Source organism: Poecile atricapillus, chromosome W (assembly GCF_030490865.1).
Source record: "Poecile atricapillus isolate bPoeAtr1 chromosome W, bPoeAtr1.hap1, whole genome shotgun sequence".
NCBI lineage: Eukaryota > Metazoa > Chordata > Aves > Passeriformes > Paridae > Poecile > Poecile atricapillus.
The window spans coordinates 23,073,697-23,100,230 of NC_081288.1; the positions used below are offsets into that span (position 1 = coordinate 23,073,697).

Here is a 26,534-nt window from a genome sequence, read left to right on the forward strand (position 1 = left end):
TGTGACCACGAGTGACAGGGGGATGATTAGCGGGCGCTTTGCAGCTGTCCCTGAGCTCCAGTCTGTCCCGGGGCAGGGCCAGTTCCCCCAGCAGCAGGGAGGGGAAGCGCTGGGGCGGCAGAGCTTTCCCTCCTGCCAGCGGCCTGGCAGAGACACGGAGTCGGTGTCACAGGGACCGGGCTGGGACCGAGCCCCGGGGGAGAAGCAGGAAAGCTCCTGAAGCCCGGGTGCCTGCGAAGCCGGCCCATCTCACCCACACGACCGGCTCAAGCTGCCGGGGGTCGGAGGAAAAGGGGGAAGGAGCGAACTCCCTGTCCCACCGCGGGCAGCGCCTCCCGCCCCGCGGGGCCTCCCCCGCCCCTCAGCCGCGAGCGCTGCCCGGCGCCGACCCCCGGGCGCGGCGGGCGGAGGGAGGGCGGCAGGGAGGGGCGGCGGAGCGGCGCCAGCGCTGTCCCGCCTCCTCCCGCGGAGCCCAGGCTCCCCCTCCGCCTCCATTTCCCGGCGTGCGGCGCGGGCGCGGGGCAGGAAGTCCCGTGCGCCTGAGTCAGGGGCGGCCGCTGCCGGGGTCGGTGGCGATGGCGCTGGAGACGCTGTCCCCGGACTGGGAGTTCGACCGCCTCGACGACGGCTCTCAGAGTGAGCGCCCGCGGAGGGCGGGCCGGGCGGGGCCGGGCCGGCGGCGTGCGGCGGGAGCCGCCTCGGAGCGGGGGGAGGCGCGGGCTGAGCGGACCCTGCTCCCCCCGGACCGCCCCGCTGCATCCCCGCCGGCGACGGAAGGGAGGGAGGGAGGGAGGGAGGGAGGAGGAAGCAGTCAGCTCAGCGGGGCTGAGCGCAGTCCCCCTCCCCGGGTACCCCGCGGACCCTGCCCCGCGCCCCAGCCTAGCCTGCTCCCCCTGCAGCCAGGCCTGCGGGGCTGGGCGGCCGTCGTGACCGCCTTTGCTCCCACCACCCTCTCCGTAGTTGTCGGGGTTGTTTTGGGGTGGGGGAGTGGCTTTTCCAGCCCTTTCATCCTTTGCTTCCTCGGGGGAGTCGCCCGCGGTGCCCCCCGTGCGGCGGGGAGGGCCAGGCTGCTTGTGCCACCCTCTCTTCCCTTGCACGAACCGGGCTTGTCGTGGGGACCGTGTTTCTTTCCTTCCCGGACATTCCTCGTGGCTCACAAATTTCTGCAGTGGCTTCCTTGGTTATCCAGAGAAGTCCCATCAAGATAAGCTGTGAGCAGTTAGTTGTGCCCAGCTTTCATTGGTACAGGCTCGCTGTCACGGGAGGCGGGCGGTCACTTGCAGTATCACCTTTAAAATATAATGGAGTAAGATCTTGCGATGCTGAAGTCTCTCACGGTGGGTTCGTGTGTCTGTCAAATTCCACGTTTTACTCAGCCTGTGGAGGTGACCTAGTTTCTAAATAGGGAACTTATATGGTTGTCACACTGTAATACACACTGTAAATTGAACTGTGCCAAATTAATTGTACCAGGTGTTGCTGTGAAAATATGTCACTCACGGACGAACTGTTTCATGTGAAATGTTATCCCAAGGGATGATACTGTTTATGCCATGTTCGTTTAGTCTGGACTTGAGTGGAAGTCCAGAGCAGAGCTTTTTATCAGTTCTCTAGTCATGGAAAGGAAAATGTAGCTTTTACTGAAAATGCTACATCTCCACTAGTTTGACCAGGACATAAAGTGCAAGTCCAAAAAATTTACATGACTTAATATGCCCTGTTATCACCATCTCGAGGGTGAAGAAACAGTCTGATCTTCCATTCAGAACAGCACACAATGTTCTCGAGAAAAGCCAAAGAAAAATCCTGTGACTTGAAAAGCATTTTTTGTTCTTGTTGTCTACTTTCACTTTGTATCACTAATATTTGGCAGTTACAACTTCCTCAATTGAGGGCATAAGACACTAAGCAAGTCTGGTTTGTTATATCTCTGTCCTAGATAGGTACGGCTATGGCACTTGCAAGTCCTGCTGCCAGTGAGTGATATTGCAATTTTATGGAAGAAGTTTAGATTAAGATGAGGGATCTGTGCTACTGAGTTGATCTCTTGCACTGTTCCAACTATAATGCTTTAGTTTTATCACCTGAGAAGAAACTAAATCAAATGTTATTTTAAACATGTTATACCTTATGAAGTAGGCTGCTGCTTTGAAGAAAAGGATGATATCTGCTTCCTATGATTTCATTTTCTTTCTCTGTATTGGTCAGTTTATTTAGGAAAAATGTTCTGTGTCTTAGAAAGCTTCCCTCATCTCCAAGTAATTTTTTATTTGTGCAGCTCTGCCCATCTCTGGCTGGCTAAGAGCTTCCACTCTTGTCTCACTAAGTAAGTGAGAAATTATTCCTGTCTCTTATTTTATAGATTATCAGTACAAGGTGGAAAATCGATGGCTATCAATAATTAAGTATTTGGAAGTATTTAATGAGTTGTAGTGTTACTGAAATCCATAATTTGTGTGCCGGAAAGGTGACAGTCTGTGGATCTCTAGCAGAGTGCTTTTGTGAGGTTTTGTTTGAGAAATGCTCAATGTTCTTGTTTCATAGGGAACTGATTTGAACAGCAGTGCCAATTTCCTACTCTTCTATGACTTTGAAGTTTTTTCTGCTCTTCCTAAAAAGCCCCAGTAACTGACAGCCTTTTTGTGCGTAGTTTGTCTTTTGTGTGAAGGGAGGAGATATTGACTGGGGAAGTACCAGAGCTTTCCTCTATAATGTCTCCCCTACTCCAGATTTTCTAGCAGTAAAGCACTGACGTGGTAGCTGGTTAAAATCTGTTCAGCAGGGCTGTGCATCTATCAGTGTTTTACTGGTTTGCTGCAGCAGAGCTTACAGAAGATGCCCTAGGAAGAACCTGAAGGATGAGATGGATTTGATGGAGTAGAATAGTACGATGAGACAACTTCAGGGCTGCACATCAGTGCCTGTAGTGCTGCTGCTGAGGAGTGTTTTGTTCACTTCTTCTCCTATGTGAAATTCAGTCTCCTGATCTTGACAATGCCTGTGCACTGTCTAAGCTTCAGGTACTGCTTGAACTCAATGGCATTAATGCCAGTGATGTGGGAGAGTGTGCTGTGCTCCTTGGGTAGGCTTTGCAGTCGGTGTGCCTTTATGGTTAGCATTGCTTCCGCTTTCAAAGTTCTATCTTCAAATTAATTCAGGTCTTCACTGCAGTAATTTCTTCTTCTCAGTCTCAACCTCCCTGTACATAGTGCTTTTCATCTTTTCCTTATCAATTTGTCTTTATTCATTCCTCCCTTTCTGCTTGGTGCAGTTTCTCAGTCAGATATTTTCTTTCTGCAAAAAATGTTTCAATGATAATTGATTCAGCAGTGCCCTCCCACTGAAGTAGCCATCAGCTACCATTTGGCTCAGTTGTTTGCAATGAGGAAGAGGTTGAATGTGCAGCATAAAAGAATATATTATTTTTAACTTTCTAGGCCAGTCTACTTGCTGAAATGTGAAAAAGGCACATACAAAGCTATGTGACAGCTGAATCCTTGTGTAAGAAAAGTTCAGTTGTTCAGCTGACCTTCATTCTCTAACTTTTTATAGATAATCCTGTTTTCAACAAATAGCAGAAGATCGCAAGCTGTTATATTTGTTATCTAATTATGGGGAAGACACTTTAGTCTGCACATGAAAAAGGATTCTACTTCCTGAGTGTAGAAGCCTTGAACTGTAATAATTTACCCTGTGGTTCAGATTGTGCAGCTAAGTCAGTAATTGTGTATAATTTGGGGGAGGAATAGGGATCATCTTAATATGGAAAATAAAAAAGATCAGGATAGAGAGCGTGAAACTTTTTTTTGCATTGCTTGCCTTTAGATTTACTTTGCTGATTGAAACCACTGTTGCTGGTGTCTAACCAGCTGAATGTTAGCCTTTGAACCTATCTGTCCCTTTAAACCTACTTGTCCCTGACACTAAGAGAGCTGTGCATTTCAATGCCCAGCAGAAGAAAAATTCTGCCTCTCTGAGAGGGGTGAATTTGAAAGTGGGAGGGAATGACTAAAAGCTATAAGCTTTCCATGTAATGCTCAAATAACTCACTGAGAGGTATCAGGGAGAATGGAAAGAGGATTGATGGAAATTCAGCTGCTACTCAGGCTGAAGTGATTAGCCATTGCCTCAAAGTTCTTATATAAATGCATATGTACTGTTTCAGCTGATGGGTAGGGTCACCTGCTGTGTTACAATTTCTACAGTAATCTCTTTACTCAGCACTTTATGTGATTGTTGAAGTCTTACTTTAACAATACATGTACCTTTAAAATTTTTTTTCTGCATACTGCTTAGGTGTTTGATACTTGTCAAGTAGTATTTGAATTTCTTTTAAACCAACATTAAGATATAGGATTGTTATTAAACAAGCAAGAACTTTATCTTATGTCTGCATTGTATTAAAGAAAAATGCCACAGCAAAATGAGGAATACAGGACTAAAGCTAAATATCAACAGATTAAATGTTTTTTAATACAATTTTTTGATGTTGTAATTTATTGAATTTTCCGTAAAACTGTACAAATGTTATCAATTCTCAGAAATTCACGCTGAAGTGCAGTTGAAGAATTATGGAAAATTTCTTGAGGAATATACATCTCAGCTGAAGAGAATTGAAGATGCTTTGGATGACTCTGTTGGAGATGTTTGGGACTTCAGTCTTGATCCCATTGCTTTAAAGGTCATCATATATTTAATATATGTTGCAGCTGTTGCTTTCCCAGTTTGTCCTTTCCTTCAAAACCTCAGAAGTAAAAGCTTGATGCATTTGTGCTCTTATAATTTTGACTTTTGTGTTTGAGAAACCTATCCAATACTACTTTAATTATCAAGTAATTAATAAATTGGTGCATATCATATGAAAAGAAGTTTCCATATTGTTATTTTCTAGTCCTTTGGATGCTAGCAGAAGTTAAATGAATTTCTAATTCTTTATGTGTTGGGAAGGCTGGTTTCAGCAGACTTCTTCCCTGTTACTGTCAGTGTTTTCATCTGGGGGCTGGGATTCCAGGAGAGCTCACTAATAGTTGTAAAACTGCAGAGTAAACTGTGTATGTATTTATAGGTTGTATTTTGACCTAATGGCTTTGCTACAGTATTGGCTGTTTTCTTGTCCACAAATTCCCTGTCCTCTGTGGAGCATTAGCTTTTCCTCTTCACTGAATTTGCAGACATAATTTAAAAATGCTTTTGTTGCCATATGAAACTTATCTGTGCTGAAGATGCACTCTCAAGCAATCATCTGTCTGAATAATTTGAATAAATTATGTGTAGGGCCATCACAGCACTGCGTGTTTATGGACTAGTCAAAATCAGGCTGACTTAAGTACAAATTGTCAGTGCCTGCGTACAGATGTATTTTCTGTTTCCTGTTTCTGGCATTTGGGATTATTAATTCATGTTTTAGTTTTCCTGAGCAGTTTTTCTCCTACATATGCCATAATGACCATACTTTTGCTTTTCAGGTTTTGTAAGTGAACTGTTGTAAATGCTATGCAATATACCTGGTAATTTGCCTGTCTACCTAGAGTGAAAGCAAAGGAATTCCTATGTAAAGGTGAAAAGCAAAGGACTCCAGCAGTGCAGGTTGCCAGTAATGTGCAATTGTGGCTCTCTTATTACTGACCGTATTTGAGATTAAACTGGGGAGGAATGCTTGCCTAGTTGGTGTGCTGGTTTTGCATTTGGTTAAATGTATTTTTGACTAATGTTTTCTGAAGTTGAAATTATTTTTTTTGTTTGATTGTTTTGTGATTTTTTTGGTTTGCTCTTTATTTTAATTTTAGCTTCTGCCATATGAACAATCTTCCCTACTGGAGCTCATAAAGACAGAAAACAAGGTAAGCACTTTATGCTTAAAGGAAGAAGGAAGTTACTCAACCTCAATCCAAGCCTATTCTAAATGTGACTTGTTTGTAATCTATGTATTTTTTTTCCTTGCTTTGAGTCTAGGTTCTAAACAAAGTTATAACTGTGTATGCTGCTCTTTGCTGTGAAATCAAGAAGTTAAAATATGAGGTAAATTCAGCTGACTTTTATTATTGAATATGAAAGGATTTGCAGTTTGGCAAGCTGATACATAGATTTATTTTTATCAATAAAGAAACAAGATATGTCTATATAATTTTTGTAGCTTGATTACATATATCCTATTTATTAAAAAACAAATTTCTGCTTTTGTTGTTAGGCAGAAACTAAATTTTATAATGGCCTCTTGTTTTATGGAGAAGGAGGTAAGTAGCTCCCTTTACTGTAAAAGTATGTAGTTTTGTATTATTGCTTCAGGTTATATTAAATGCTACAATAACTGTAATTTTGTTATAGGGGTATATGTTAGTGTCTTGTAGCTGTCCTGAGTTAGCTTAAGATGGTATTCTTAGATTAATAGGAAATTTTGTTGCAGCCTTAATTATGTATGGACTGTGAGCTGCTGAGGTTGTATTAAATGTCTTACATATAACTTGTCTACTGTAGCAGCTATTTTGCAAGGTATGGAATTTGGAAATGTTTTTCATATGTAAACACATCCTAAACCAACTTATTTCCTTTTGGGTCTAGATTTGACATTGGTTGTAGTAAAACAATAAATCTGTGATTTAATTGTAGTAAAACAATGAAACCATTAATAAATAACTTGACCAAAGTCCTGCCCTCTTCACTTACGCAATTGGTATTCCAAGACAAGTTGGAGTGTGTTGATGTCACCTTCCAGTGCAGGTAACTCACACTCCATGCTTAGACTGTGGCATAAGATGGGCACAAGTAATTGTAAGTCAGTTCACAAATCATGAGACACTGCTTTAGGTGAAAGCTGATTTTTGTCTTGGCGTTAAACTGGTAACTCCTGAATGACTGGCCTTAAGCTTCCACCTTAAGGGATACTAGTGTGGGAATAAGCACAGATCTTGGTCATAAGAGATGTAAGAGTGTGACAGAAGTATCAGGGAATGTGAAATCTTTGAACTTGGGACTGTTTCTCATTCTTTTAAATGCAATATAAGATAACTTTTGTGGTTAAGGAGCATGGAAAAGTGGGGGATTTGTTAACTTGTTATGTGGGATGTTTTTTGGTGTGTGTCTGAGTTTTTTTCTTTTTTTCTTAGCAGACTTGCATGTCTTATCAGATATGGTTTTAAATATTTTAAAATCATAGGCTGCCAAAATGATACTAGGAGATTCCCTCAGAATTTTCCATGTCTCCAGCGTGAAAAAGAGTATAGCAGATTATTATAATAGTTACAGCAGCACTTTGTTCCTGATGGGTGTTGTGCAAGGAATGATTGGAAATGGCAGGACCTGAGAGGTCAGCTTTCTGAGGGTTAGATAGGAATGCAGAAATTATGTTCTCTATTTCCATATCCCTACTTGTAGCCTTTTCTTTGATAACAGCAGGCTTGCTTACTTTAAACAAAAGTAAGGCAAAGTTACTGCCTCAAGGATGGTTGAAATTTGTTTTAAACAAATACTATGCTGGCTTTTTCCATTTTTGTAAAGAAATTTTTTTTCCCCATCTTGTCTTTGCAGTGGCTAGGACTAGTCTGGGAACTTCAGCTAGTTGAATAGGGTTTTTTTGGGGCATAAATTAAGGAGATTAAAGGTCACATAGAATGTGTGAAGGTGAACCAATGCAATGTTCAGTATCCTGTCCCAGAGCTCTGTGTTAGAGAAGTATGGAGACTCCTTTAATCTCTGAAAGCTGTAAAAGAATATATTTTTTGTAGCAAGAAGACTTGCATTTCTAAGGCAGGTAAACTTACAATTTTAAGTGAGCTTTTCTAGCTCAGAGTGACCCAGAAGAAAAATCTCAAGTCCATAGAGTCTACCAGTTGTGACATTGAAAAGACAGTATTTTGTCAGGTGAGGTTCAAACTGCTCCAGATGACTGAAACAGTTTGGCATGGCTGATGTAATTATTATATTTCTGTGTCATACAGATAATGCTGTGAAGCTATGGTGGTAAACCTGTTCTTTTGTGCAGAAGGATATGTAGGAAAAAGAAAATTAATTATTTCTGGTTAATCATGTAGTATATTCTTTCAGTAAAAAACATCTGGATATTTCTTGCAAGATAAATACCTAGTATTTTCATGCAAATTTCTTTAAAATGGAAGCATATGAAGTTACATAATACATATGCCTTTAAAGAATTATGGGGTTTATTCTTTTTTTTTCAGATGAAGGAGACTTTTCCCAGCTTTGTATCTAATTTATAAACCATGTAATTTTTAATGAAAAAGAAACTCCAAAAATAAGTTCACCTTAGGAAAGCAAAATTAGGTTTTGAGACTCTACCAGTACACTTATAACAGTGCACTCTAGTAGTATGACAAATAAATGGCTTGGAGGGCAAGCTTCAATGTTAGCTTAACAATTACAGCACAGGCTTTAGAAAGCGTTGACAAATATTTCTCTTTCAAGCCACAGATTCCAGCATGGTGGAGGGAGATTGCCAAATACAGATGGGAAGATTTGTTTCTTTCTTGCAGGTAGAGTATGTTTTGATTGTTTGACGGCAATTAAAATCTTAATTTTACTTGCAAAATGGATTTAACAGCCTGCCATATCCTGTTTTCATTTTGCTGAAAGACATAGCAGTCATTTGATATGTTACTATGTTTTGCCTGCAGACCTGTCACAACCAGCTGACGTATCACACATTGTCTGGGGATTCTTTTATGCTTCTCTCTGGAAGTCTAGTGAGAGAAGGAATTAGAATTTACTATGAAAGATTTCAGTAGGAGAAGATAAATTGAGCTTGCTTTCATCTGATGTAAAGATAGTTGTTTTTATGAGTTTGGTTAGCAAGTTTTAGTGTTCATTGAACATTGGAAATGGGTTAGCTGTTTTATATGCTGGGTTTTTTTTAGCTGGTAGAAGAAAGCAAAATCAAAGTATGTACCTGAAAAAAATTGCTCATGTCTCCTTCAAACATTTTTGGAAGAACACTTTTTTTTATACACTTTGGTTGTTCAAGATCCTTTGCATGAAAACAGGATCTGTTTTTATTTTGAGGATTTCCTGTGCTCTTGGGTTTCAGGCTATTGTGCAGTTTTTTTGCCCTTCATATAACTTAAGTGACTGTCCCATTCCCAAAAATGTTTCTATTTTTATGCAATATTGCTTGTAATGAAGTAGCTGTGGTGAAATAGAGAATGTAGAGGAAGCTTCCAGAATGTTTAAACAGATTCTGGTTTAACAAGACATAAAATTCCCGTTCTGATTCTGCAGCATGGCACTAATCATTTACTGTGTCATGACAAGACAAATGCTGTAGGAAGTAATTTCTCAACTTCCTTTACCATGCTGCAGTGCAGTGAATTGTTAGGATCTCTCAGGTTTTCTTTCCCATTTTCCAAGCTCTCTGTTTTATCAACTTTGTAGGTTTCATCCTTCATTCTCTGTTTTGCTTATGAAGTTTGTTCTTTATCAGCAGTTGGATTCGCCTAAATCCATTCAGTGTTCTAGATCCCTAGATTAGGAAATTCTGTTCTGGTCAGTGTTATAAGCATAATCCCAGGGGTGTCGTGAAAATATGAAGTTGACATGACAAAAAAAATATGACAGGTGAAAAGTTGCTTTCATAGAGCTCATGATTTATTGGCTGTTCTGGGCTTTCTGGATTAGCTAGATGCAGTAGCCTCAAATTTGCTAGGTCAAAAAGATTTTAAAAACATCTAAATAGCACTCTGAAATATTAGTTTAAAATTACAGTCTTGTCTGTGTTATGTAGCTGCTAATATTCATGTGCTGTTGAATTGGACTACTTGCCAGAAATTTTAAAATGGCAGCTGGTGCTACCCCCCCATGAAACATGATCTCAGCTGTCTATTAATCCATTCCTCTAGAATCTGTTGGCTTATTTCAGCTGCATTTGTTAGAGCAGTACAAGTATAAGAAGTAATGTTTGTGAAACATTACTTTAAACATTACAGTGAAAACTGGTGACTAATAGAAGGCAGAAGCCCAAATAAGATCTATTTTTGATGGAGAGGAAGACAGAATTCATCTATTAGCCAGTCTCCTGGCAGGCTGACTGTTCAGCCAGTGTGGGCTGTCTGTTATAAAGCCATCTGTGTGCAGACTGGCTAGACTCATCACACCCTTCCCTGATGGGATTTGTAAAGTAAATTAATGAGCAGATATTACTGCGGTTATGGGAAACTCAAATTAATTTGTCCCGTTGTTCAAGGAATACTGTGTTACAATCCATTATAGAAATTAAGATACTACTTTACATGGTCAGAGTTGACATGTTCATACTCATTTTGTGTTACATAACCAAGCCTAAGTTCTGCCTTCATCAGGCAAACCTTTCAAGGACATTGTCTTTGTTTGTTTTAAAGCAGTGTTCTGTGGCTTAAAACTCTTACTGTAGGTACAGGCTTCTGTGGTAATTTCTAATTTGAATTTGGCTATTACCAGCATCCAGAGAGACTCTTAAATCCAGTGGGGAAGAAGCACAGCCTCTGCTACCAGGGATATTATCCTTGAAAATACTTGGGCTCTGTTGTCAAGTCACTTCTTGCTGTCTTTGATAAATTGAACCAATAGTATAAATTGTCAGAGTTGTACTGGAAGCTTGTGTTTGGCAGTTTCTTAGCTTAGTCCTAGATGCTGTCTCAGAGCTGTTAGTAGGATGTTTTCCATCCTTCTCTAGATCTGTCCACTGACTTGGGTTAGGGATGTAGCTGGAGCTTTGGCTGCATATTCTGTAGTTTATGTTCAGTGTTTTTGGTGTAATGGCAACTTGTGTATGAGGAGGATCTATACCTTTATATGCATTATATTTTCTTGTATTTCAGGAGCTGTCTTGCTTTGTTACCCGATGTTATGAAGTGGTGGTGAATGTAGTGCATCAGCTGGCTGTTCTGTATACCAGCAACAAGTAATTATTCCCTAAAATGCTGTATTGTTATTATGTAGAGTTAAATGTATTTATTCTATTCTGTCTATTTTTCTATTTAAGGCATGGTCATTTTTTGAATATTGTTGTCTAGAGATAGAATGCTTTGCCATGCAAATTTGGGCTTCATAAATGGTTATGGAAATGGTTTTGTTTTATTTTCAGAAAAAATAGTGCTTGTATGTAATGAGATGCAAGGATGTTATCATCATTTTTAGTCTTTATGTTTGAGAAATATTGCTGATTCTTCATCCTTGCCCTGTTCGAGAGGCTCTCCCTGTTGGTTGATATCTAGCTTAAAAACCAGATAATTTCTACAGTCTATTTCTACAGTCTATTTTGAAAATGTAAATCTTACATTATTCTTCATGGCATATATTCTTCATGGAACAGCCATGTTTTTAACACCTGAAGTTTATCTTAGTAAGGGCTGTTTGGTTTAGCTCCTTTGAAAACTGTGAGGAAGCTTTAGTTCTGAATTGGATTGTTGAAGTTAGGTTTGAATACCTCTGCAGGACTCTTGATTGCTTCCTCTTCCCCCAATAAGATAGCATCATTCTTCTCAGTTCTATTTGTTGCTTTTATTTTTGGCTTATACCACAGCACACAGCAGACTTCCTTGTGTGGTGCTGGATGTGTAGCTTGGACATGGCTTGATTAAATACAAAGTGATTTTATCCTCTGTGTGTGTTAAGTCTATTTGCATAACTGAATTGTGAGTTGCTGACACACATGTGCATTGATTACACTTGGTGCTTTCAACTAGTCATGTGCTATATCTTCAAAAATATAGTATTAAATTTGATCAGAGCATTCAGGTTTCACATAGCCTATACTTTTAATCAGGTATTAAGGTTCTTTTGTTTCCTGAAGTTACTATGTTAATGAAGAAAAATGTACCCCAGGAAACAGAGAACGTACCGTGAATACAGAACTGACAAGTATGATCTGTTCTAAGGATTAAAAAGACATTAAAATATTGATTTTATTTACAGGAATGCACCTAAAATTATAGAGACATCTGGAGTTCATTTTCAGGTGGGAATGATTTGGAACTCTTTTGCTTATGTTAATATATATAGGTCTTCATGATTAATCCTGAGAAAAGCACCTTGAAAGTGTCTTTTGAGTACAGCTTTAAATTTAAATGTTTTATTTTATTAATCATCTTTTTCTGGCCTTTATATGGGAAGGCCTGGTGTCTCCATGTCTGTCATAGTCTAAATTTCTTAGCAACAAAGTGTTTGCATGCTCCCTTATTGCAATGTGTGCCTCTGCATACAGACAAGTTTTAAAATTGTGTCTTCAGTGTCAAGATGGATCAAAGAATTTAGCTTGTGTGCAGACACCCCTTTAATGTGCCTTGTGTCTTGTGTCTTTAAGCTGCCAAACCACAAATTCTCCTGTTTAACTCTCTAGCTGATATCTTGTGGGTTGAAAATATATTGAATGGAACTGAAATTTTATGTGCCACTTAGGACTGCAGTAAACTTTCTAGTAACTACAGTCTTTTATTTTTTTTTTTTTTCTTCACAAACAGGCAATGTATGAGCACCTAGGAGAGTTGCTCACTATCTTGATCACTCTGGATGAAATAATTGACAATCATGCCACACTGAAAGATCACTGGACCATGTACAAGAGGTGTGTCTCTGATGTGAAAAGTACTCCCACAGTCTAAAAGATAAAAGTATATGCATCTATGTTCCAAGAAAGTCAGTGTAGGAACATGGATTTTGGTAATCTCTCCAGAAATTTCAGTGAAAAACAGGGCTAAGCTCCCACAGTGTCCTTCTAAGGGCACCAATAAATATTTTGTGTATTTGAGTATGAATGTTGCATTTGCAGTGCAGGATAGGCATCTTGGCAAACAGTGTAATAGTTGGTGGGGTTTAAAGAATATTCAGTAAAAAATTTAGCTGTGTGAAGAACTGAGCTAAGACTATCCTTGTCTATATTGATCATGAGAATGGGTGTACAGCCTTAAGAAGGGATGGTATCTTAAATAAAAACTGAAGAGTCAACAATTAGAAAGGTAGCTGAATTAGTGGAATATTAACTCTATCCTTGAAAACCCAAATAAATGGAAGTTACTCAAATGCAAATTATTTATACAGACCCAGTGTATTTTTTCATGTGAGTTTTTTTTTTGGTGTTTTTTCTTTGGTGTTTTTTTGTGGTTTTTTTTGTTTGGGTTTTTTTTTTCTGTTTTTTTTTTCTAATTATGGAATTGCTGTTAAGGGCATGAGGAGGGAATAAAAATCTCTTATCAAAATAGTGCAGGATATGATAAAACTGTAACTATATTTTAAGAGTGATGTATGTGTGTGTTCCACACCTACCCCTTACAGGCTGCTAAAATCTGTCCATCACAACCCTTCTAAGTTTGGGATTCAAGAAGATAAACTAAAGCCTTTTGAAAAACTGCTGTTAAAACTGGAATGCCAGTTACTTGATGGAATGATATTTCAGGTAATGAACTTAATATTCCCCAGTATGATGGAGGAAGCTCACATGAAAGCAGCCCTCTTTGCAGAATGATTGGTTTGTTTGTTTGTATTTTGTTTTTGTTCCGGTTACAGTGATGTGTGAATTTGGCTCTTGCATCTGTGCCTGGGAGAAAAAAGGCTCTGTTGTAAGATCCTCTCTTGCTCTTCTCATCTGCTTGAACTGTGCCAAGCTTTGAATGGTAGCAGTAAATGCTGACTGTTGTGCTGAACTAGAGAAACACAGACAGCTTGGCATTAGGACTGTGTATTATCAGAAATCTGCTTTTGTCCAGATAATAGTGAGTAGCTTTACATAGCACAGGTCTTTTCTTTAGCTGAAAATTAATTAGCTTTCTCAGTGTTCTTTAAAATATGCTGAGTGTGACCTGTTGTTCCTTGTATACGAGACAGGTTGCTGCCATTAGAGCCCACTGTGGTGGGACATACCTCTGAAACATGCAGGGGCACAGATGGATGAGAAGGATTTTATTATATTTTCAATACAGTAAAATTAAATGTGTTCATACAAGAAGCCATCTCTTCAGAAAAGTGTGTACTACAGACATTGGAGTGGGATGGTGGGCAGAGGATAATGTTGTTGAACCTGTTTAAATCTGAGGCAGTTGCTCAGGTTGTGCCATTACATCTTAAATGGCATAAGGGTAAAAGGGCTTGTTCTATAAAAGCCTTCAAAAGGGAAACAATAGGTAAATAATTAATCACAGTTTGGCTTATTCTTTCAAAGGACATTGCTACCAGCTATCCATTTTTCATGTTATATTTCCCTAATACTGTATAAGTGCAAAGATTTCATTGTGGGTTTGAGACATCAATAGGATTTGGGTGGAATTTTCTCCTCCTGTCCTGGAAATGCCTCTTCCTAACAAAAAATCATTAAAAATATTAGCTGCAGTTCCAATAAAGACTTTTCTAATATCTTTGGAAAGTATGAAATGTCTTTCTATTTTCAGACTGTCGTGGGGTTTTGGGAGCTTTATTAAACTGCCAGCAGTAGTGTGTGATTTTATGCTGCAAGGTCATGAGCCACATTCTACAAGCAACTTGTGTGATAGTCTTGCTTAAAAGATAGTAACATACTATATAATGTGATAATAAAAATACGCATCTAGTTTCTTAGCACTAGCTCATGAAATGGTTTCTTTAACAATACTCCTTAGAGGAAATGGGAAAATAAATAAAATGGGGGTTTGAATGTCAAGTGTAAGACAGTTTTAATATTTTCTGGTTTTATACTTAAAAATGTAAGTATAGTCAAGAATTTGTATGTCATAGAAGGTTAAGGCTTACTTTAGGTTAGTCTTAAATCAGTGTGCTCTTCCAGTATTCTCTTGAAAACCAGTACTCTTTTGATGTCCAAAACTCATGGCATTATCTTGATATATTGATATTTTCCCCCCTTTTTACTCAGGCCTGTATAGAGCAACAATTTGATTCTTTAAATGGTGGAGTGTCAGTGTCAAAGAACAGCACATTTGCTGAAGAATTTGCTCATACTCTTCGTACAGCTTTTGCAAACGTCGAAGCCAAACTTGGTAATACAAGCTCATGTTTTCCTGCCAGCTTCACTGTTTCTAAAATTGTTTATATTGTTTGTGTAGGAGTAAAATTTGCAGAGATGTATTTTTTTTTCAGGTGAACCTTCAGAAATTGACCAGAGAGATAAATATGTGGGCATCTGCGGCCTCTTTGTACTGCATTTTCAGATTTTTCGGACTGTAGACAAGAAATTTTATAAGTCATTGTTGGATGTCTGTAAAAAGGTGAATACTTCATTCTTCTCTCTTTCAGTAATGAAGTAGATAATTTCCTGAATTGCATACTGCAGCACAGACTTGGGGGAAAAAAAAAGAGTCTGAAAACAGAGTTAAGAATTTTCTACTTTTTATAACTCCCCCTTGCCATTTTCTTTTAAAGATGGTCTAAAATATGTGCACTCAATAGCAGCAAGGTAAAATAAACTTGCCATTTTTATTGAAGTCTTCTCAAGATTAATAGGGCACTGAAGACAAAAACTGTTTGAGTTATAAATATTCTGGTGCTGAATAAATGCTGTGGGTTTTGACCATGGCTATAAACATTTGTTTTGGAAGACCTCTAAGTTCAAAGTTGACTGGGATGTTTTCATATTGGATGGCATGAAGAAATTGTTAAATTCTCTAATATTGTTTAGAATCACTGAGAGTGGTTATAACTTTTCCCATGGTGTCCTTAGTGAACATCTAGGAAAACTTTTTTAACATCAATGTAATACTCTATGGAAAACAATTGCACAGAAATAAACTCAACTGTATAAACACTTAATTGTATTTATTGCTACTTGGTACTATTTTCCCCTCCTTTTTTTTTTTTTTCTTCCCAGGTACCAGCCATTACATTAACAGCTAACATTATCTGGTTTGCTGACAACTTTCTGATTCAAAAGATTCCAGCTGCTGCCAAACTACTGGACAAGAAAAGTATTCATACAGTTAAAACACAAAGGGAGAACTTTCTACAGCAGAGGGCACAGTCACTTACCAAGTATGCTTCCTAAATACTGCCTCATGATGCTATTTGTCAAACAGTTTCTAAGCATGCAGGCTTTTTCATTCCATGTAGTAGCATGTTGTGTGGTGTCTCTCAGTGCTGTTAGTCACTTGTTCACTGTGGCCGTGTTTGTGTTAGTGTTGCTGCAAAAATTTTGGTCAAAACTAAAGCTGCTTTTCATGTCATGCTTTCAGCAAAATATATATTATTACACCAAAATAACAATGTTCCTGGCAGTTCTAAATATTTGTTTCAGTTACATCTGTTTCCATATTTTCAAATTCCCTTTTGTTTTTTAAACTAGTGTCTAGTAACCTTGGGCTGCTTTGTTTTCTATTAGGGCTCTCTGCTTTCTATGTGTTTATGGAGGTAAGTTGCTAGTAGGCTTATAGTGGAGATTTCCTCTGCTTGGTGATGATACTTTCTTTGCAAGCATTTCTTTATTTGTGACTGTTTTTATTGCTTGTTTAATGGTCTTTGAAATTATCTGTATTTGAAAAAAGCCTCTCTTGTTTTGTGTTTTGCATGTAGTGCACATCTCACTTCTTTCTCTTCTAAAATTCTTAAAGATGAGATGGAATATTTGTAGCTGTTAGTCTTAAGAACAAGTGACCTGCATAGGAAGATAACAGGGCAAAGGTTTTTATGTTTCAGAACAAAACATGAAAGCACAAACTGAGGTCTGTGGAGTGGCAGTAAAAGCTTAAATTTTTCACGTTATCTTCCAACCCCATAAACAAACTGGCACAACTGAATTGGAGGGGAGGAGGGAAGGAGAAAAAGCAGCTCTGTGCCTGATTATCTGACAGATTATTTTCACTTCTGCCCTGTTTCTTTTTTAATCCACTTTTTCCTGGCCCTGATTCTTTCCTGGGCTTTAATTCCTAGGTAGAGCATAATTGCACTGCTTCTTTGCTTCTGGTCTTGGTAGTAAGAAAAAGGTCAGAAAAACATCTTGGTATTCACATTAATTTCATAGAAACATGGACTCATTTAAGTTGGAGAAGTCCTGAGAGATCACCAATTGTAACTCAGCAGTGCCAAGTTGACCACTAAACCATGTCCCCAAGGCCCACATCCACATGTCTTTTAAATACCTCCAGCAATGGTGACCCAACCCCTTCCCTGGACAGCCTGTTCCAGTGCTTGACAGCCTGTTTGGTGAAGAAATTTTCCTAATATTCAATCTAAACCTCCACTTGTACAACTTGAGGCTGTTTTCTCTTGGCCTGTCACTTGTTATTTGGGAGAAGAGATCAGACCCCACCTTACTAAAATCTCTTTTCAGGGAGTTGTAGAGAGCAGTGAAGTGTGGGCCTCCTTTTCTGCAGGCTGAACATCCTCAGCTCCCTTGCAGGCCTTATATTCCTTCCCCAGTATTGTTGCCCTACTTTGTACACACAATTTTGAGGATGTTGTAGTAGAATCCGGGTTTTGCATCTGCTGATTTGAATTGTGCAAATAACTTCTTTTTTGCTTGTTTACAAATCTTAGCACTGCCTTTAATAATTGGACTGTTCCCTAAATATGAGGACTCTTTTTAAAAGTGTGATTTTTGGTAACAGGATCAATGACCTAAATACTTTCCTGCTAAAACTGCTGGAAGTTGTATTACAGTGTCACAATTCTCTATTTAACTCTACTTAACCATTTAATTACAGCTAGTGTAATTCAAGCAGATAAACTTTGGTAGAATTATGTTATTTAAGAGCAGTCCAGTCTGGCATTGATGTAATGACAAGTTATATTTGTTTTTGTGTGTGTAAGCAACAGAAGTTCAAACGGGGATAAAAAAAAGTAGCACCAGTGTTGGACTTTTCTGTCTAGTGTTTAAAAGCATTTTCTAACCATTTTATCTAGCCTTTTAATTTAAAGAAGCGTAGTATATGCACTGCTAAGAGAGCAGTGTGTTCTCCTGAAAAGGAGATAATTTTTGACTCATTATACAGATATAATTGGCAGACTAACTAATCCTTACCTATAGAGAATTAAAATGTAAATGAGTATAGGGCTTTGATACTTCTGGGGAGGTGAGTTATTATTTTGGGGACTGAAGGTTTAAAATATTTCCCTTGCAAGATTCAAAGTTTTGGAAAGAAATAAGAAAATCTTCACAATATTCTTATTTGAAGTGAGCAACATTCTCTCTTTCCTTCCCCAGAGATATGCAGTCATATTATGTTTTTGTGAGCTCGTGGATGACAAAAATGGAATCTATCTTGTCCAAGGAGCAACGCACAACGAAGTTTTCTGAAGATCTTTCTAACCGCTGCAACGTCTTCATCCAGGTGTGCAATCTTTTAATGTGGTGATGCAGCAAACTGATGTTTTGGTGCAAGTTGTTGAACATAAAAAGAAATCACAGGAGTTCTGTGATTATTGGTGTGTTATTTCACAGTTTTGGAGTTCTTATAAAGCTTTTAATGCCCAGTACACTTCCAAGAAATTCTGTAAAAGGTGTTTTGGTAAAGGATGTGGGGAAAGGGAATCTGACTAAATATTCAGTGGCTAGAATTTTGGATTCTTTTCTTGACAGAGGAAATCAAGAAAGCTTCGTCTTCTCTGTAGTAAAGGTTTGGGGTTTCTTTCCTTTTGAGTCATGAGGTATTTAGAGTGGACTGAACCAGTGTCTATTTAGTTTTATTTAGGACAGTACATACTCCCAGTAAAGGTTTTGTGTTGTTTATTGTGCTTTGCCTAGTGATGGTACTTTGCAAGAATCTTACTACGTTCCAAGACAGCTGGTTTTCTTTTGACCTACTAACAGCATGTAGTCTTAATGTAAGATGCATCTTATTTCTGAATTTATTTTTTTGTTAGTTTTTTTGAGTATCTACCTACCTGACAGAAATTTGATGAGAATAGGTGTGTGAAAGAATCATGATCATGAATCTTCTTTAGCTAAAGATAGGCATGTACTAGGATCTGTGGTTTTTACATTTGAATTAGTTGTAGTGGTCTTAAAAATTTGCTTCATACTGAATTGAGTTTCCTACACCACTTGCTGTCTTTTCCTAGTCTCTTTTTCTCTTTTTTTATTGTTACCGCTTTTTCTTTGAAGTAAGTTTAATAATTTTTTGTCATCTTGTATATAATTAACATTGTATTTAAAAGCTTAGCATATATTGATGTAGAAATGATTGGTATCTTTATTGTGGGATGGACATCTCTATTTAGAAAGTGTAAAACTGTAAATACTGTCAGTGTATTTGTTCCACAGAATCTGGAAGGTTAAGATGTTTTTGTGATGGGATGTTTCTTGGCGAGATGGGAATTGTTTGATGGGTTGGTTTACATTAGATTGGAATCATTAGGCACTGTGGTTATTTAACTCACTAACCTGTGTTTAATTGGAATGACTTTAGAAGAGGTTAATCAGATGGTCTAATGAATCATAGGCAATTTCATAGTGTCTGCTAATAAAAGAGTCTCATTCAGCTTTGGGATCCCAGGCTTACTTAGTGTAGTGAAGTGGTGGGCTCTCTGTTTTGAAGGGGCAAAGGTTAGCTGTCTGTCATGTATGGAACAAAACAGAGAGCACTTATTTTATTGACACGTGGAAATATTGATTATTCATTTTTCTTCCCCTTGGATTCATTCTATTGTAGGGTTTTCTTTACGCATACAGTCTTAGCACCATCATTAAAACTACAATGAATCTTTACATGTCAATGCAAAAACCTATGACCAAAACCTCAGTAAAAGCCTTGTGCAGACTTGTGGAACTTCTGAAGGTAGGTCACTGGATGAAAATCATTTATTTCATGTAGGAATTACAGAGAACATTGACCAAACATCCCATATTTTAAAAAACCAAAACTGTGATGAGAAGTGTTATTGCATGTGTGGCTTCTGGTGTGAGAGCAGTTTGGTTAGAGAGTAGATTTGGAAGGCTAGGACTGGGTTGGTTTGTGTGTTTGTTTTGGGGTTGTTTTTCATAGCTTCTAACTGGCTTCCTTAGTTGATGTCACAGAATGGTTGAGGTTGGAAGGGATCTCTGGAGATCATTGGTCCAGCCTGTGCCTGCTGAATCAGACACCTGGAGCCAGTTGTCCAGAACTGTGTCAAGATGACTTTTGAGATCTCTGTGGGTAGAGGCTCCACAACCTTTCTTGGCAACCAGGCTGTTACAGTGCTTGGTTACCCTCATAGTAAGAAAGTGTTTCCTGATGTTCAGAGGGAAACCCCTGTGTTTCATTTTGTTCTCATTGCCCCTTGTTCTGTTACTGGGCACCTCTGACAAGAGCCTGGCTCCATCTTCTTTGCACTGTCCCTCCAAGTATTTATATACAATGATAAGATCCCCCTCCAGGCCTTCTCTTGTCTGGCTGAACAGTCACAACTCTCCCAGCCTTTCCTCCCATACGAGATGCTCCAGTCTGTGAATTATCTTCATGGCCCTTGGCTGGACTCTCCAGTATGTCCATGTCTCTCTTGTTCTGAGGAGCCCAGAAATGGACCCAGGACTCCAGATGTGGCCTCACCAGTGCTGAGCAGGGGGAAGGGCCACCTCCCTTGAGCTGCCAGCAAAGCGTTGTCCACTGGAGCCAAAGCTGCCATTGGCCTTCTCTGAGACAAGGGCACATTGCTGCCTTGCACTCAACCTGCTGTCCACCAGGACCCCCCAGCTCCTGTCCTTCCAAGCTGCTTTCCAATTGGGTGATTCCTGGTATATGCTGGTGTGTGAGAGATTTGTTCCTCCCCAGATTTCACATTTCTCCTGGTATCTTTTCCAAAAGGAAGATACCCTTTCAGGAGAACTTCAGAAAGCAGTGGTGAACAAAACTGAAAAAACCCAAACAAAAAAACCCCAAAACTTAGATCAGTCCTGAAAGTTTTTAATGCTCCTGAATAGTTTGATTTTCTTGGTTTCTAAGGGTTAATTGTAACTGCTAGTAACAGCACATTACAAAATGGAAAGAGTCTGTATTTGCAGTGTGGATGAGTCACACAGCATAAAGGCAGATTCTAAAGGCAGCAATTTTGGTGACTATGTGAACTAATGAGTTTTGGGATTGACTTCAGGCAATAGAACATATGTTTTACCGAAGAAGCATGGTTGTGGCAGACTCTGTGACACACATCACTCAGCATCTGCAGTATCAGGCCCTTCACTCTATCTCTGTGGCCAAGGTATGTAATCCAAGTTCTAGTAATTAACATCCCTAATTAAGTTTTTTTTAAAATACTGAGTTTAAATTAAAGTATTTTTTGCATTTTTTTCAAAATCTGTAGTGTAATGCTGTATCATAATCCAGAGATATATAAGCTTTCCAGTAATTCCAAGCTTTTTCCTAGAAAACAATACAGCATAGATGGTTACCTATTTTTTGACCAAGAATGGTTCCTCTCTTCCTCCAAACTGCTGCAACTCTTGTTATCATCTTCCTGTGTTCTTTTTACATTTTATTTCTAGTGATTTTTCACCAAGTGGCCTTTGCTTACCGCTTTTCTGATGCACATTCATAAAGCAATCTGTTGCAGGTCTAAGCAAACAGGCTGTTATTTAAATCTTTGTCTTCTTGGAAAAATAGCAGTACATGATGACTTACAGGAGCATACTGTGGGCATAAGTTCTCTGTTTCACTGTGGGATAAAATGGCTTCTTTTGCTTGTACAACCTTGAATTTCAGAATTCAGAGCAAAGGGGAAAATGAGACTTTAGTATGGCTGTTCTGATGTATTACTGATTGGTTTTATTCTTTCACCACATCCACCAGCAGAATTACGAAGCATGTATGCTACTGTTACTGGTGCAGCTATTAAACTTCCTTTTTATTTGGCTGTAATCTCAATTTATGTATCTGCCATCTCTATATTTTCTAGGGTAAGCAAAAAAATAGTTGTACTTATAAAAAATTTATATACAGATATATATCTATGTAGCAGGAGTAGCATGAGCTGAAGAGGTTCCAAACTTCAAAGTCACTAAAAAAAACTGCATCTTCAAACACTTCCTGTATATATATAGATAGATTATTTTAATGAACTTCTCAAATTATATCTGTAATTACATTACAATTATTTTTAAATGAATAGAAATATGCTTAAACTTTTGTATTGAAGGATATTGAAAAGAGCGCTGGTGCGAGCAGTTCTTGATATTTTGACTACTTATCAGAAAATATGTAAAAAGGCAAATACTGGTAAATAGAAGGATCCATTAGTGTGACTTAACCTATGTTCATGTTGGCTGCACATATTCCAAGAGTACAGACAGGTAATATCACTGAATTGGCAGAGTGGATCTGGATTCAGGTAACTGTTCACAAAACATAACTTGTTTGCAGAAATACTCAATTTGTGACAAGTCCACAAGCTTTGGGAAGAAGTAGTAAGCTATTGCCTTTGGGCTTAGACAACTTTCCCCTGAATTTCTGTGTCTTTTTGTCATCAAGAAAAGGGTAATTTCTGATAAAAAGTACAGTGAGCAACGCCTGGATGTCCTCTCTGCTTTGGTGTTGGCTGAGAACACCCTCGATGGGCCAAGTACAAAACAGAGGCGGCTGATCGTGTCCCTTGCACTGAGTGTGGGAACACAGATGGTAAGTGCCATGGTTGTTCCAGCCCTTCATTTGTTTGCTGGAGTGTCTTATGAAAAATATCAGCTTGTGATCTCATGTTTTAGTTTGGCTTTTTTTTCCCTTCATTTCTGCAGAAAACATTTAAAGATGAAGAACTTATTCCCCTTCAGTTAGTTCTGAAAAAACTGGACTTGATCAGTGAACTTACAGAGAGGTAAGCAGTGACAGCAGTATATAGAAGGCAGAGTAGTGTCTTGGGGGAGCTCATTGTGTGAATGGCAAAATCTGGTCTCTGCATGCTGGTGGTGATTTTTACATGTGTTGTAGAGCAGGGATGGACAGAAAGAGTTCCAGAGTTAAGCCTGACGCTTGCTTGTCTTTGGCAAGTCGTATTTCACCTGACGGGTGATTATTTAGAAATTCTGTCACTTTCCTGGGTGACTTGGTTTTATGATAAGCTGAAGTGTTCCCCTTAACCCAACCCCAAAATTTCTGAGTTAGTACCAGTCTGTTTGGGAGATTGGGCTGCTAGTTCACGTGTGACACCAGGTTTTACTGCTGCTGTAGTTACAGTGCACACTCAAGATACATCATGTTGGCCATTTGAAAACCAGGTCAATATGGCTGTTCCAAGTAGCTTTTACAGAGAGGGATGAATACCTTTAGTGGCTGACTCCTGATAAAATCCTTGGATAAATGTAGAGAAGTTGTATCAGGACAGGCCTGTTTCTTTGTTGACTCAGGAGAAACTGAGACTGTATGTTTGGTCTCTAGGGTACTAATTGCATGTAATAAGAAAAGTTATTTAGGACTTTGCTGTAATTTAAGACTTAAGTCTTTCAGAGACTGAGTTAACCTTTTCTTTAAAGCTGTCACCTTTTATTTATAAAAGGCTAATAAAAAAAAAAGATAAATTCTTTAATAAAGAACTTTCTTCTGAAGGTCAGTGCATCTGGAACATTAAAATAATGGTGTAAAACTTAGGCTCAAAATGCACTTGTCTTTAGTTTAAACACACTCACTGTGTTAGAAGAATGTTTTTTTCCAAATCTGTGTCTAACAATTCATCTTTTCTTCCAGAGTTCGAGCACAATGTGACTGTTGTTTCTTGTACTGGCATCGAGCCGTCTTTCCAATCTACTTAGATGATGTCTATGAAAATGCAGTGGATTCTGCTAGACTACATGTAAGTAATAATGTTACAACTTACTAACTGTTGTGACAAGATTCAGACTAAGAGATGATAAACCTAAGACTGAAGCTCTTAAAGGAAAAGCTCAAAAAGCAGATCCCTGATTACTACTGAGTCAGAGTTTTCTTCTCATTCTGGAGGATATAAAAGCAATCTTTGGTTTAAATCTACCTATTAGATTTCTGGTAAATCTCGGGTTGCTATTGTCAACTCTGTGTCCATCTGTCTCGTTGTTCCTCTCTTCACTCTTAATTTGAAATGAACACTTGCTAGACTTGAACATTAAAAGCCTTTGTTCCTCTTTGTGGTTACATATTTCTAAAGCAGATATCACTGTGTTCAGTGATTCTGTGTTGGATAGTTGTCCTGTAGCTTTTTGCACCCCTTGTCTCTTATCCCCTTGCTGAAGTACTGTGTACTTGCTGCAGATGTGAATCATGCTTTGGCATGATAATCCTGATAAAAAAACATCTCTTCCAGGGTTGTACAGTACTGAAATGAATAAAGTGAAAATAATTTCTGATGAAATAGCTAATAATTAGGATCTTCAAGTCAGTAGGAAATGATACCTCAGATAAAGGACAGGACACTTCAGTAGGGTTTATGAAGTCCATTTTTAATAAAAATGAGAAGACTAGTGATTCTGATTTTTGTTAGCTTTGAACACTATTTGAGGTGCTGGTGACATATGTGTCTGTTAATATTAGCTATTTTTTAATAAGTATATGTTTAGTGCACTACGGGACTGTGTACCTGCTATGATGCATGCAAGACACTTGGAATCTTATGAGGTGCTTCTGGAATGCTATGACAAAGAAATCATGGAAGTGCTCAATGAGGTAATTTGTTGTGGCTGGGAATTAAACATACCACTGTGCTTGAAATATCTTTAGCTCAGATTAACTATTGTAATCTATTACAATATTGAATTATTGTAATTATTGTGTATTATTAATACACAATAAATACAATTAATAATTATACAATTCTTATTTTTAGTAATAATATTACAATAGCTATTGAGTTAGCTATTGTAATGTATATTAGCTATTATCTATTGTAGCAAATCTGATATGATCTGTAAAAATAGCACAGACAACTTCAGTGTGAAGTATTTTAATAAGTGAGTTTTTGGTTTGACTGGTGATTTTGGTTATTTAAGACTCATTTTTAGTTGTATCTGTGTTGGCTGGGAACATGAAAATACTGCATTCTAAATTATGTAAGTTAACAAAATCTCAGGTTTTTTTGACTGTGCAGACAGAGGAGTGCTTTTTGTCAGATTAGCTTCTGTTTGGATGAATGCCTAAAATAAATGCTACTGTTCTTAGTGTGCATGCATGGCTTTTAGTAGTGAGAGATCTGCAAATACAGATGGCCTCGTAGCTGAATTATTATCTAGACTCATGAAGGAGGTTTGAGAAAGAAAATTCAAATTTGGATTTCCCGAGTCTTAGTTTTTAACCTTTGAACTATGCTTTTTATTTAACTAGTTCAAGACAAAACATTACATATTATTCAGAAAATCAGACCAAATTTCTTATTGCAAGACTCTTCCTCACTGAATTTGTTCTTACTATTAAGATAGATAGCCATAAGCTTAGTTTCCCTTAAAATGAGAAGTGAGAATACTTGAGTGTAAGGTGTGTTAGAACTTCCATATGGAAGTTTTAGTCACGTAAAAAATGGCATTTGGTAGGTAAACCTTTACATTTTCTGAGCTGTGTAGCTTTTTCTTGCTATTGTGTAGTAGAACAAGAACACAGGAAATCAGTGTCTTTCTGGTTCCCAAGTATTTATTCACTTTGACTTGAGTGGCCCTACCAGAGCAAAGCTTTCTTCACTAGTTTAATGGTCTTACACATTTGTGGAGAGAAACTTTGATTCTGCTAACAGCATTGTAAATGGACACTGAAGATGACTTTTTTTTGTGGTTTGTTTTATTTTTTGTGTGTGTGTGTTTGGGGTTTTGGTGGGTTTTCCTAATTATTTTTTTAACTTTCTTGAAAAGCACTTGCTGGACAAATTGTGTAAAGAGATAGAAAAGGACCTGCGCTTATCAGTTCACACACACCTGAAGCTGGATGACAGAAACCCCTTCAGAGTTGGCATGAAGGACCTGGCTCACTTCTTCTTTCTGAACCCAATACGTTTTTTCAATCGATTCATTGACATAAAAGGTGAGGAGTTAAACATTTGCTCGGTTCTGTTGTTTTCATCTCTTATACTTTGGCTTTGTATAACTTTTCACTTCTTTCCACACTTTCCTAACTAAACAGGTAGCATTATTTTAGTTCATCCTTTTGTTCACAGCTTATGTAACTCATTATTTGGACAAGACCTTCTACAACTTAACAACCGTAGCTCTTCATGACTGGGCCACCTACAGTGAGATGAGAAACTTGGCAACCCAACGCTATGGTTTAAATATGACTGAGGCTCACCTTCCCAGCCAGACTCTGGAGCAGGTACAGTGCCCACAGGACAGGAATAGAGTTTAAACCATTCCACTGTCGTACCACTGAGTCACTGAAATTAAAGTTCATGAGCAGAGAACTGTTTGGAAAAAATCACCTTTAATTTCTAGTTGAATTGCGAGGCAGGATCTTTATCTGCCTTTGGAGATCACACTGATAGCAGTTAATATCCTGCTGGACTTGTATTGTTCATTTTTTTAACATAATGAAATGAATTGAATATGCAAATTCAGAGAATGTTTTCTTGAAAATTCAGTGTCAGCAGTTTGGCAAGCAGTAGATCCAGAAAACTGTTAAAAGTCTGGAATGACCTTTGAGTGTTAGGTCTTCTTTCCTGGTTTATTGCTAGCTTTTCAGCAGATTCTGCCTAGTGATCATCAAAACAAACTATTTCACAGGTTG

At 38.4% G+C, this 26,534-nt stretch overlaps 1 protein-coding gene across 4 annotated transcripts in view; it reads left to right on the forward strand.

Annotated features, from left to right (window-relative positions):
* Window positions 1-503: 503 nt before the first annotated feature.
* LOC131591718 (WASH complex subunit 4-like) overlaps window positions 504-26,534 on the forward strand; it is a 39,436-nt gene continuing 13,405 nt past the window's right edge. For 3 of the 4 annotated variants that reach the window (XM_058862697.1, XM_058862699.1, XM_058862700.1), the window contains exons 1-22: window positions 504-636; window positions 4,542-4,681; window positions 5,787-5,840; window positions 5,953-6,018; window positions 6,188-6,233; window positions 8,419-8,486; window positions 10,803-10,885; window positions 11,899-11,941; window positions 12,444-12,547; window positions 13,255-13,375; window positions 14,822-14,945; window positions 15,046-15,173; window positions 15,773-15,933; window positions 18,101-18,227; window positions 19,548-19,673; window positions 20,965-21,072; window positions 22,338-22,484; window positions 22,598-22,677; window positions 23,544-23,649; window positions 24,378-24,494; window positions 25,667-25,835; window positions 25,969-26,123. In XM_058862697.1, coding sequence (XP_058718680.1) covers window positions 576-636; window positions 4,542-4,681; window positions 5,787-5,840; window positions 5,953-6,018; window positions 6,188-6,233; window positions 8,419-8,486; window positions 10,803-10,885; window positions 11,899-11,941; window positions 12,444-12,547; window positions 13,255-13,375; window positions 14,822-14,945; window positions 15,046-15,173; window positions 15,773-15,933; window positions 18,101-18,227; window positions 19,548-19,673; window positions 20,965-21,072; window positions 22,338-22,484; window positions 22,598-22,677; window positions 23,544-23,649; window positions 24,378-24,494; window positions 25,667-25,835; window positions 25,969-26,123 — 2,334 coding nt within the window. In that variant the 5' untranslated portion in view covers window positions 504-575. The remainder of the gene's footprint in view (window positions 637-4,541; window positions 4,682-5,786; window positions 5,841-5,952; window positions 6,019-6,187; window positions 6,234-8,418; window positions 8,487-10,802; window positions 10,886-11,898; window positions 11,942-12,443; window positions 12,548-13,254; window positions 13,376-14,821; window positions 14,946-15,045; window positions 15,174-15,772; window positions 15,934-18,100; window positions 18,228-19,547; window positions 19,674-20,964; window positions 21,073-22,337; window positions 22,485-22,597; window positions 22,678-23,543; window positions 23,650-24,377; window positions 24,495-25,666; window positions 25,836-25,968; window positions 26,124-26,534) is intronic. The other variant, XM_058862701.1, reaches the window with a different exon arrangement.